Source organism: Ciconia boyciana, chromosome 8 (assembly GCF_034638445.1).
Source record: "Ciconia boyciana chromosome 8, ASM3463844v1, whole genome shotgun sequence".
NCBI lineage: Eukaryota > Metazoa > Chordata > Aves > Ciconiiformes > Ciconiidae > Ciconia > Ciconia boyciana.
In genome coordinates, this window is record NC_132941.1 from 20,651,651 (window position 1) to 20,664,631 (window position 12,981).

The following is a 12,981-nucleotide window of genomic DNA, read 5'->3' on the forward strand; positions in this document are numbered from 1 at the left end:
ACAGGTAGGGTGCAAAGTCACACAGGCAATGGCTCCCTTATCTCCCATACACAGCCCATAAGCAGAAAAGTTTTCTTTAGCCTAACATAAGTAATGTAATTGAGTCTAAGTGCATGCTTTGTTCTCAGGAAATAGATTGTTTCCTTACAACTTCAGTTATGAAATACAAAATGTATTATTTGGCTTTCACAGTACTCAAGCTGAGGTCCATTACATGTTTCTTACCAGAAGAAGCTACACTTCTATTTCACAATAAATTATAACAATTTGGGGTGTTATCATTGGCATCACTCATGCCCTTTTATGTTACTGAAGAGAGAAAAACCAAACCAAGACAAAATTCTTTATTTACATTTCTATGCTTTTTAGAGAAACAGCACTTACTAAAAATCTATCAGGGTTATTTTAACTTAAATACTATTTGCCACATTCAACCCTTCACTGTCCTTTAATTGTTCTATTTAAATGACCAGGTCTACCAGGTGACAAAAACACCTCCCAGAGATAGCATAAACCTCAAAAAAAAAATTCACAACAGCTTTTTCACTACCGTAAAATGTAAAAGCTACAACTTAAGATCACTTTTAGCATGCTGCATGTAAAAACAGCTCAAATTTTCCTTACCAGGCAGAGCTTGCAATCTAAACAGACAAGATAAAGGAAATATTATCCTCATACTTAAAAGGCACAAAAATATTAAGCATAGGTAACAGACAAATTACAGTGGCAATTTGTCAAAGGTGCTCAGTTGCTTACATAGACTAGTGACAAGAGTAAGAAAGTAAACAGGAGCTTCCAATTCCCCAGTCCCTATCCCACCCATAGTCCCCATGTCAAACTTTCTTAGATAGAAAAGCATCTGCTTGTTCTCGAATAGCAGGAGAATCTTTTCCACAATTCAATCCTGCTTCCTTTATCATCAAGTCCTATTAATTACAATGACGTCCTCCACTCTGTCACACTTGCCATGCAAGGGAAGAAAGATTACAAATCTGTCTGCAAATGTAGTTTCAAATTACACACTGATTACACACTTATTACAGTTCTGTCCAGCACTGTGGAATTTGTAGTACTGTGGAATGTGCCTGAATCAAAGAGGAAATAAAGATCCACTTCTACTCAGATATTCCTTTATGCTGCCAACAGCCCTGCGGGACAATGGAGTGCTCTTACTTACTGATATAAATTGTGACCTGTTTTTACCATTACCACAGGTCCTGTGTGCAATACAGTCTCAGGTTTTGGATATGGCATACACCAAAAATCAACCCCAGAACACTGTTCTATAAGAAATATTTGTAAATCCAGATAATTTATTGTTGTGATTTTTAGAATTTTCTGAAACATTGTCTTTAGTGCCCTGATAACAAACTTCAACGTAAGTTTTATCTCAGTCTCATGTGTCAAGAAAAACTGAAGAATGCATGTGAAAGTTTTATGACAATTCCGTACAGAAATATCTCTTCATTTCAGCCAATTTTTATCTGCTTGTCAAAGTTGCACATTGCAAACTCATTCTCTACAAGTATTTTTTTATCCACTGAGACCCAGAAAAAGAGAACAGAACTTGCTGATTCTTAATTTCATAGCCAGATTTTGCAATACTGTAAATTCCTCTTTGCCTACCATACAATGACATTTTCTAATGTCGTTACTTTAGAATATCTTTTCTTGAAATCTGCAGTGTATTTTTCAAAGTACACTTTCTGTATTTTCTCAGTTGCACATGATGGTTCAAATTTGCAGTTTGGAAATGTTGTTTTCCAGATTAAAAAAATAAGTTTGCCTATTCAGATTCAGCAGTTTCCTAATTACAAGCTCTGTGGAGATGTTTGATTCCTTATTTCCTTTCTTTCATCAGCATTTTAGAGTTCTGAGTCCATTCTCCCCCCACCAATGTTATAGTCTTGCTACAAAATTGGTCACATTTCATGTAATATTCTTTAAATTTGGCCTGTACTGCACATGTTTTAGGCTTCCTATTTGTCCTGGCTTTGGCTGGGATAGAGTTAATTTTCTTCCTAGTAGCTAATACAGTGCTGTGTTTTGGATTTAGTATGAGAATAAGATTGATAACACACTGATGTTTTAGTTGTTGCTAAATAATGTTTACACTAGTCAAGGACTTTTCAGCTTTCCATGCTCTGCCAGGCACACAAGAAACTGGGAGGGGGCACAGCCAAGATACTCGATCCAAACTGGCCAAAGGGCTATTCCATACCATATGATGTCATGCTCAGTATATAAACTGGGAGTTGGCCGGGGAGTAGTGATCACTGCCTGGGGACAGGCTGGGCATCGGTCAGCAGGTGGTGAGCAGTTGCATCGCTTGTTTTTACCTGGGTCTTGTTCCCCTCTCACTCTATTGTTGTTGTCCTTCTCATTACAATTTTTGTTTTGTTCCAATTATTAAACTGTTCTTATCTCAACCCACGAGTTTTCTTACTTTTGCTCTTTCGATTCTCTCCCCCATCCCACCGGGGGGGAGGGTGAGCAAGCAGCTGTGTGGTACTTAATTGCCAACTGGGGCTAAACCACAACACTATTTGTCCACAATTTTTTCTCTAAATGTATTTTAGGTATATAAGTACCAAATCAGTCACTTTTCTTCTTGCAGTGGAAATCAATGATTCTTTCAGACTAATTCCAATAGTTCCTTAGAGATTATCCCAAAGGAGAAAAAGGAATTACTCCTAAGAGAAAGATGACATAGTATCACAGTTTACCAATCACTTCCCCTGGAAGGATTCAAATTCTCCAATTAGACCGGGTATTCAAAGCTACAAAGAGAACCTTAACTTATGTAAAATGTAAAATCCTTAATTCATAATTATTTCCCTCATAGGAACACAGTACAAATACAAGTAATTCACTGTTTATAAAGCTTTTAACAATTTTAAGTTTAAAGGGGATTTTAGAAATATAAAGCTGTTTTTTCAGTTTATCCAATCCAAACAAATTTATTTCAGAAGTTGTGTATCAAGGTAGCCCTGTGAAACAGAAGAACAGTATTTGTTGATTTTTAAAAGACCTAGGAAGTGGCTAAAGGTCTATTTTATACAGAAAATTACACTAAACCATTAGGGATTTTTTTTTTCTGGCTATATAATGTATGTATTTGAGATTTGGTGGCTACACAGGGACATCTTTTATTCCATATCCAACTGCTGGAACTAATGACAGTACAGGAATATCACTGAATCACTTCTAACGTCTAAACCACAAAGTCTCTGTTATTTTGGACTCACAGCTGCTTTTCTGAACAAATTGTGATGACAAATTCTGTTATTGCCAAAGTCAGTGTTCTCAAGCAGAACTAATAGCATTGCAGCCCTGACAGAACATACAATGACCATTCATTTTTATTTAAGCTGCACGACTTTTTGTAGGGTACCACAAACACAGTTGCTCTTTATAGCTAATTATTATAGCATTCCTAGAGGTTCGCAGCTGAGGAACGCTTTGCTAAAGAAGTTACATCCATGCTACAGTAATTCACTTTTGTGAAGCCTTGACTCACTTTGAGGATACTAGTGTCTCTGTAGGAGCCAGCCTGCACTAAGCTTAGCTTATCTTTGGGCCAGCTATCACCCGCTCACTGCACACATTCTGACTCATTCAGTCACACCATCATGTATCATGAAAATGTACTCCAACAATGTGACTAAATTTCAAACCATAACAATTACATAAAAGGGATGTGAACCAAATTAAATCCTGGCTTAGATGGTGGTATTGCAATGTTCTTACTGCACAGTGGTCTCAGAGATATTGTGCACTTCTGAGGAGTGAGTGCATCATTTCTCCGTAAGTAATGAGGACAAGGTATGGAAGAAATTAGCTGAAATACTCCCTCTATTTTTCCAGCAAAAAATACAGCACCCCACTCAAAGCCATGCCATTAGTTTTTGCCTTGACAGAGTCTCTGAATATCAGTCTTACTGAGGTTTACAGCAACAGAGCAAAGGCAAAGAACATTTTTCTCAGAGATCATGCCTATTTTTGATCTCAAAGCAATCCCCAATGCTTATGAAAACAAAGGCTTCTTATGTCAGAGAGGCTATTCAAATTTGAGAATCCTGAAGCATTATGAGCTCCTAGGTCTAGATACACACCACAAATTTATTTTCACTCCCCAACGGGGCAAAAATCCTCAGGAAAAACAACAGGTGTATTGATAGGACAGGATTTGTGTCATACTTTCACAAATCCTTAATCTGAATGGTGAGAATATCAAGAATCCATGGCAGGATCCAGGGCAGGAAGTCAGCATATACGTAGGTGGAAATTACTTCAGTTTGGCTCAACCCATCACTACTGAAAAGAACCAAGTCCCTTCTATTGCACACAGTGATCCCAATCTTTGTGAGTTTGTTTGTTTCTGTACAAGCTTTCCCTACATTCTCAGCCACCTGCAGTTTAAGTTCCACCAGTTTTCCCCACACTTAAGTCCATACCAAAACCTGTACTGACTGAAGGATGTGCCCTTGTTGGTATAATTGAGCAGAAAACAGCAAATTCCTTTCATAAAAAGTCACTGGCTCTCAACTTCAATGGCTTATCCCTAGAAAAGTCTATGATACTGACATTAAGCTAATCATCTTAGACACATTTCCTTAGACACATTTACATATTATAAGTGTATCTTGAGTCCAATCCTAGACTTTCATTCATGAAAAAAAAGGCTTTATTTACTTTCCTCACAAGTCAGAAAAAACATTTAGTCCCTTCCATACGAATTACAAAGGAAAAATTTAATACAATTTACTTACCGAAGGATTTCTTTCCGAGTGAAGAACGTGCAATCCTGTTTAAAAACAAAATATGTTATTGTACTATAGAAATATTGACAACTATGGCAAAGAATTATTTTTCAACCTTTTGGAATGAAAGTCAGATCTGGCAGACAAACATTAAAGATGCCATTCATGTACCATCTGCTTTTGACTCAGAAAGCAATATACGCTATAAAATAACTGAAATATCCTAAGGACAGGGATATCAGTAAAAAAAAAAATTGTTAATGTGAAACTTCAGGAGAAAAAAAACCAGCTTGCTGAAATACTTCTCTACTGTGGAATGACCAGACTAGAAACAAAATTAAATAAAAAAGGAAGGTGTAGGCCAAAAACATTCAATAAATGGCTCTAGAAAGCTATAAATAACAAACAGATGAAGAAAACTACCTTCTAACTTGGAGTATTCCTCTATTACAGACAACTGATTTAATAATAAAACTCATGTACTTATTTATTAGTTATTAACTCTTTTTGATAATAATTACTTTGCACTGTGGTCACTTCAGCAAAGGCTGCATGTTAGGAACATGGATAAAAGGACAGCCCCTGCTCCAAACAGCAGGCAAACTATTCAGCTTTCCCCATGGTATCACAGAATTTGAAATAACTTACTAGAATGCAAAGTAGAGCTGGCTGAACATGAAAGAAGAGCTTACAAGCATTCACTTGCATCCTGAATGGCTCTGTGGTGGGACTGCATTTACACTGGTTTAATTCACTCTTTATGAACATCTGCATTTTGCTAGAAGAATTCACACACTTCATAAAAGAACCATAATATGAGCAGTGAAATAGTTTGCATTTCATGTATTTCTACATCAGTCACAAAACAAGTTATATTTTCAGGTGCTGTGAAGAACCATAATAATCAGTCCCACCCCATTAAAAGAAATATCCCCTAATTCCCACTATCTTTTCTAATATATATTTAGGGCAAATTCTGTCCTGCATCCAAAACTAGGAACACTGGTGGCAATTAAATATTGGATGATCAGTTTAGAACATTGTTCAGGTTCATAAATTCAGATAATATGCATCTTCTTGTCTTAGAGCTAGTGGCTGATGAGGGTGTATACATAGGGAACAACAACCAAACCACAAAATTCTTCCCGATCATCCACCTCTCTCCCAGGCCCATGTGATGTGGCAATGCATTTGCCTAAGAAGTCAGCTCTTAGAAGTTCTCCTCCTTTAATGTAAACATATTTAAAATATATCATTTTTAAATCAGCTAGTGACAAGAGAACATCAGAATTGGTAAATCATACTTAAGAGTACATACAATTAGTATGACTCCCCCAGTCCTGCTCTTCAGTCGACTAGTGAAAAAGCATTTATTTCCTATGCTGAGAATCATTCTGGCTAAATGCCTGCTTCTTCCAAGGAGGGGAAAAGCAAATCATCACAGCTAGCTGAAGCAGTCAAACAGCTTATCTCAAGTATCCAGGTATGCTATCAGTCCTGCATGGTATCAATTATTGAGATTGCTTGCTTTCCTCCATATAAAGTGGCAGGAGAAGCAGCTCTTCCTTTACTGTATTGTGTAGCAGAATAGTGTTACAAGGCACAATAGGAAGCACCTTGTGAGCTGCTGACACTGATGTCACATTGTCTGGAACTGCACAAAGTGAAATAGGAGCCAGATGGTTAAGTCTTCATTAATTCCAGCACATTCAACACTTACAGTCAACCTGTCACTTAAGGACACTTCATTTACTAACGTAAGGCAGGTGCAATCTCACAAATAATCGTAATGCTTTCAGCAGCAATCATCCCGTAATTATATAGGCTTGAGAAAACAGCAGACACTGTTACTTAACTAGAAAGCTGACAGGGAATTGATATGCAAATGGCGATAAAGATGAAAAACAAAAGCTGCCCTTTACCTTCCAGAAATCATGCAAAAATACCATTTTTGGTAGATACATTAAGATACATTGGTAGATACATGGAAGATACATTAAGAGGCCAGCTCACAAACCTTTTTCACTGAAGGTCCACATAATTTTTTTATTTTAATCTGAGTCATCTCATGTCTTTGACAACAAACACTGTTGTCTGCCTTTTTTTTTTAATCAAACAAAATTTTTACTAATATAATCTAAAAAACACTGATATTGAAAACCTTTGTAACAAAAGTAGTTTGAAGTACCTGCCTGACTACTGTTACTGACTGCAGTATTCCACTTATGCCTGCCAATTACATGGAATTGTGTGTCAGAGATGAGGGGTGTAAAAAAAATTTACAGTGGTTTCACAGACCACTTGCAGAGATCTTAAAGCTACTCAGGGTCAGAGCACCACAAATTAATTGTGACCTGGATGATACTTTTGAACCACAAATTGTGACCTGGCCAATACTTTTGATCCACAGCAAGATCATACATACCACTTAAAAAGTGCTTTACCATTAAGAAGCCTGTCTGGTCTCAAGTGGCAAATGTAAAAGCCATGGCTCCGAGCTATCTCTGAAAGGGAAGTCCAGCCATCTCTCTTGCTTCTCTCAACTTCTTATTTCTGCCTCTTACTTTACGCAGACTTCACACCAATGAGTAGTATAACTGCATCAGAGAACTCTGAAGGAAAGAACCAATGTCTTTGGAAACTAACCTAACAAAAATGGATTAATTTCTGGCTTGAATAATTTCCTTTTACTGGTTTAGAATATAGTGTCGGTAGTGCTGGTACCAGAGATGAAGCCAAACCAAGTATCTGTTGATGGCAGGAAAGAGGTGCAGGACTGCCCTTTATTTTTTGTGAAAGCACAGCCCTAAGTTGGATTAAAGTCACAATGGAACAAGGGTCTAAATAACACAATTACATTTTATAGTTGCTGGAACTTCAGCAATTAAATTCCAATTTAATTAAAGACTTTTGGCCAAAGAAACATGGAGGTGAATCATCCAATTTTCTTCTGGCTACTTCATTCATACAGAAAATACACAATTACGGACAATAAATACTAAACTAACATGTTAAATTAACTCCCTCATAAGGAAAGGTGAAGTGGGTCCTGGAAAGCATTTGTCATTTATGCATATGACGACATTCATCTTCCTTCAAGCCAGAGATATCATGGAACATATTTGCTATTATGTGGACTGTATTTGAGTTTATTATGAACTTAAAAAGCAACCTGTCTATTCTGTCTGGACACTAAAGCCACTGGGAGTCCTGCTAGAAAAGCACAAAGTAAATACTCAACAAATAATGTTACCAGAGTTTTCATAATTCTTATAAATTCAAGATTTCTGGCCAGAATTTATCCCGAGAATTGTTGCTTTTATTTCTAATGCTACACAATGGCCTGAAAAACTTCTGCTAACAGGAGGCTCCTTGTGGGTTTTAGATTATTTAGAATAGAGGCTTTGCCTTGAAAGGTCACCTACTCCAGCCCCCGAGAAAATACACGCTCCTTTTCTAAGATCAACTATCCCACTTGGTCTGTCCTTGTGCCCTTAATAATCAAGTTAACTAGAAGTCTGACAACAGATCACTGCTGGGTTTTTTGGAGGTAAGATACCCCTTAAACAAATCTGCAATTATCCACTTAACTTCCTTATGTCTAGCAAAGTGAGTAAAATAAAGCAAACAGAAAATTTCCCATTGATTTCAATGAGATCATTAGCTTGTATAATGGGACTTGGTTCTCAAATTTGGCACTTAGGTGGCTTAACTGGTTCTTAAAATATTTTGCAGAGAAAAGAGTCAGACAGCTGGTGTATTTAGGTTCCATGGGTGGCTTCGCTCTTGGCTGGTAGTGTGACTTTCTGCAAGTCAAACAACATTGGTTGTAAAGTAGGGTTAATGGCCTCTGCTCTTAAAATTTACTTCATAAAAGAGCAGAATGTACAGGCTGTTAGAGTTTTATTCTTTGATTTCCTGTCAGGTGAATGCAGGTTTAGGACAAAACAGGAACAGACTGAAACATGGTGGTACACTACCTTTTCCACTACATTACTGCAAACTCCTAGAGCAGTTCTGCTTTATGTTTAGTTCTACAGGGATTTGAACAAAAACAGAGATAACTGTGCTGAGAATGCTGATACTTAACTTTATGTAAAGTGTGCATACACAGCCTAACATGAGATATGGCTCCAGAATCAGACCACATGTAATTGTTCTGTTGGATCTATTGCCAATACCAGAGTGCAGCATGCAGTTTATGAATGGCAGCAGAGTCCACTGAATGAAAAATTATCACTTACCACTTTTAGAAGCAAATATAATTGTGCATAAAGCACAGTTTTCAAATAAAACTAATTTCACATAAATAAGCAAAACACTTCTCTACAGAAGAGAAGAAAAACTGGAGAAAGGAACAACAGAATGAAAGAATAGCAATGCTCAACTATGCAAAGCTACTGTGAAATAATATTTCTTAAACCCATTAAATGCATATTTCTCCTCTGAGGCAATACATATATAATTCTGCCTTTTATATGTATAGTTTCATAAGGGCAGGTTTATTCTGATCCTGCAACAGCTCCACTGGAAAGTTTTATAAATAAGGAAATAATATAAAACAGTCCTATCAAAACAAAGCACTCCAAATTAGAAAAACAATCTCAAACAAAAACCAGGAAGTGACAGATAAAGTAAACCAATGACTAACAGGAATTTTGACAATATCCTCAAGGCAAGACAGATTAGATCCACATAGCTATCTTACTAAGCAGCTTTTAATAAATGAGAAGTACTGAATGCTGCAACATTTTAAATGTTAATACTTCAAACAAATTATTTCAGAGGTTTCATTTTTAAAATCACAAATGATGTTTTGTACTGTGCCAAAAGTACACAACGTGTGTAAGAACATTTAATCAAAACACCACAAAAACATAATCCTACAAGGTAATCAAAAAGGTGCTGGATAGAAGCAAATGAACTCTCATATAAGATCTATTATTAAGTCTATTCTGGTAACATTTTACAAATGCAATACTTTTATTCTAGTTGCCATACAACTAAGACTGGTATAGAGTTGTGCAAGACTGAGTCAGCAAGGTACTTATGTGTTTTCATCACTGTAAATATATAAAGAGTTATTGGAAGTCAATGAGACTGGCACCAGTCTCTTAAGTTGCATAGCTGTGCAAGCACTTTAGCGAATCCAGACTTAAACACTAAAAAAAATCCTGTCAGAGTTAGTATGTGCATTAATAATAGTATTGGTATATGGACTTTTATCTTAAAAATGCTGGTTGCATCAGAATGACAGTGGAGATTTTAACACCCAGCCTATCTTTATTTGTAATCATATATATTTTAGAACTACAGCCAGAACAACGAAAACATCCACTGAGTTTCTGGAAGAAAATTCTGCAGCTGTAAGAACCAGTTTATATATTTACATTGCAACATGGGAGTAAAAACAGTTAGACATTAGCAAGGACTGAGGAAGAAACAAACTGTCAACAAATGTAATTTTGCTCAGTCTATATTGCACCAAATGGTAACATGAAACCAGAACCTGACTAAAGGACAATTTCACAAAAACCTTGTTCCATTATTATGCTACTTAAAATTTGCACATTAACAGCAATACTCTATCAAACTGAAAAGTACTTTTTACAGAAGATCCTAGAGAACCTGTGATGAATACACTTTTTGTATTCTTGCAAAGGGTTCATTTTCATCAAAGATCCTGATTAAGTCAAGCATAGCTTTTTAAATCAAAATATAGGTTGATGACCTAGTTTCACTTTATAAATGGCATTTCCTGACAGATCATAACGTAATTGTTTCAGCTGGTTTTGTGTAATTCTCATGAAAGACAGTTGAATCCCCCTTTGACTAGAATTTTAATAAAAGGAAAAAAGTTAGTTCTGTATTAGACAAATTCTTGTGTAAAAGAAGCAAGTCATTATTTCATACTACTATCTTTTACTGCAATATTGCCTAGAAGACAGCCAGGATAAACATCAGTTCGTTTTGAGGCTGCATTAAATAATGTAGAGTACATAATCCCGTTAATGAACAAATACAAAAAGAAATGGCTTGCAAAAAAACCAGTAATATCCAATAGAAAATATTTGTGCCCTATATTCTCTAGGTTCTGTCTATTATGAAAACAATTAGAATCAAATCCGTATCAAATTCAGACCACTTATTCGATCGAGTAAGCCCAGAAAAGGCAATGAGATTGACTGAACAGTGGAGTAGTTTGTCCATACCCCAAGCACAGCTTCTATGCATTTCCTACTCAAGACAATTGTTTCTCAGTGAGAAATGCAGTGCACTGAGGCCAATATATGGCTCTGATGTCGCTTTATTGTATACCTTTATTTTCTATTGCTCCAAGCATCTTTATACAGCATCACTCAAACCCCCCCCCTAAAATTTCCACTCATTTTCTTTTCTCATTATGAGACTTGACCTCCAAAATCTGTAGACAACTTTTAAAAGCTTAAATTTAAAATGTTCTTTGCAATGAAATACATCTTTCTTGCTGATTAATACTTACCTTTTCCCTAACCAGACCTCGGTTAGATTTTGCATTTTATGTAAAAAAAAAAAACCCCACCAAACAAAAAGAAACCCACAAAAAAAACCCCAAAACAGTCAAGTACTCTAAGGGCATAAGAAGCAGAAATCCCCAGTACAATTCATTTTCTTACAAGGCTAACTTTTTAAATGAGGTGAATCTCAATGAGGAAACCAGTGTTTGCAAAAGCCAAATTTCCAAAACATTTCACTAAGCTTATGAAAATTTAAAGAGCTGCCAACTAGAACACTATCTTAATAACAAGTGATATGACAAGGTGTTAGGGGATTTGCAGCTTTCCTGTCTTTCTTTAGGTAATTTGCTTCCACCTATTCTGAATAAAAAATTCAGAGGTTTAATACTATCAAGTCCTATTATGCATCTCTTTTACAAGCAGTTTCAACTGGCCACCCATCACCAGTCTTAATGAAGAGCATTTAAACCACTCATCTATTAAAAACATCGAGGTCATCTTGTGGGTGACTAGATTTACAATTATTTCATGTAAATGTAAAGGTTCTGCTAAAAAGTGATTCATCAATATAATAGTTTATAAGCAAAAAAGTTTGTATGTGGGCATTTCAGAAAGTTTTAGACAAATCAAATCAGGTTATTTTATTTCATTAATATCATATTAATGATCTGAGATTTATGTATGCTAGCTCTTCAAAAGCAGGTGATTTTTCTGCAGCTTAATCTTTACTCCTGAAAACAAAAACCACTTACATATGGTTTTACTATACTTTAAGCACATTAACTTCTCACTTTCCACCTCATCCATCCTATGGAACAAGTGCTTAAAACATAATGCATTAAAAAAAAAAAGATTTCACTACTAAAGTAGCATTCAGGTGCTATAAGCTCAGAGCAATTTGTGTTAAGGACAAAAATGGTAGAAGTTACAACCAGATAATACAATGGCCAGAAATATATTAAAATAAAGAAATTATAAGTCTAACCATGAGGGGATTGAGGTTTTGAACATCCTTCTAATAGGAACTGTGAGGAATTTAAAAAAAAAAAAAAATACCTATTTTACAAAAACTATTAAGTTGACTCTTTTGCTTCTGCCATACTGATACTATGAACTCTGTAACCCTGGGGATTATGATAAGGAGTACAGTACCAATTCATAGACATATAAATTCACAAGTTGCCTAATTCTCATTTGGGGAAAACAAAAAAAAAAGGATTGATCAATGATCCATTTTAATAGCAATTTATATGTAGATACCTGGCTGTACATTGGGGTACAGATGTGCACAACAGACTGTTGAAAAGCGGACCCTGGTACACAGCGTTTTACTTTGGTCAGTGTTCAGAGGACCTGGCAACCCAACTGCTGTTTCAAGAAATTAAAAACCTGCGTTTCATAAATTATGGAACCATTACTGCATTCTCCCCTTTTCCGTTCTGAAGGAATTCCACAAATGAGAAAAAGGCAGATAAGACAGCAAACTCCAAGTCAAACAGCTCCATTTGTATTACAGCAACTGCATACTCCCCCAGAATGCAGTGGAGAGGCAAGAGCTCTCTGTGTGGATGGCTACAGCACTAACCCCAGGATTTCTACGTTTAAAAGATCCAAGGGGTATGCAATAACTAATGGATCAGAGGCAAATCACCATCAAAATAAGGACTTTATCTGATTGTTCACAGCATGAGGCTAATATTCCTTCCTGACAAATTCTGGAG

At 36.1% G+C, this 12,981-nt stretch overlaps 1 protein-coding gene across 7 annotated transcripts in view; it reads right to left on the reverse strand.

Moving 5' to 3' along the window:
* The window catches only part of CIB2 (calcium and integrin binding family member 2), a 55,095-nt gene that overhangs the window by 32,777 nt on the left and 9,337 nt on the right, over positions 1–12,981 (reverse strand). For 4 of the 7 annotated variants that reach the window (XM_072871434.1, XM_072871435.1, XM_072871437.1 and 1 more), the window contains one exon: positions 4,773–4,807. In XM_072871434.1, the coding sequence (XP_072727535.1) occupies positions 4,773–4,807 (35 nt within the window). Of the gene's footprint in view, positions 1–4,772; positions 4,808–5,411; positions 5,559–12,981 lie in introns of all 7 variants that reach the window. The other 3 variants (XM_072871431.1, XM_072871430.1, XM_072871432.1) reach the window with 1 other exon arrangement.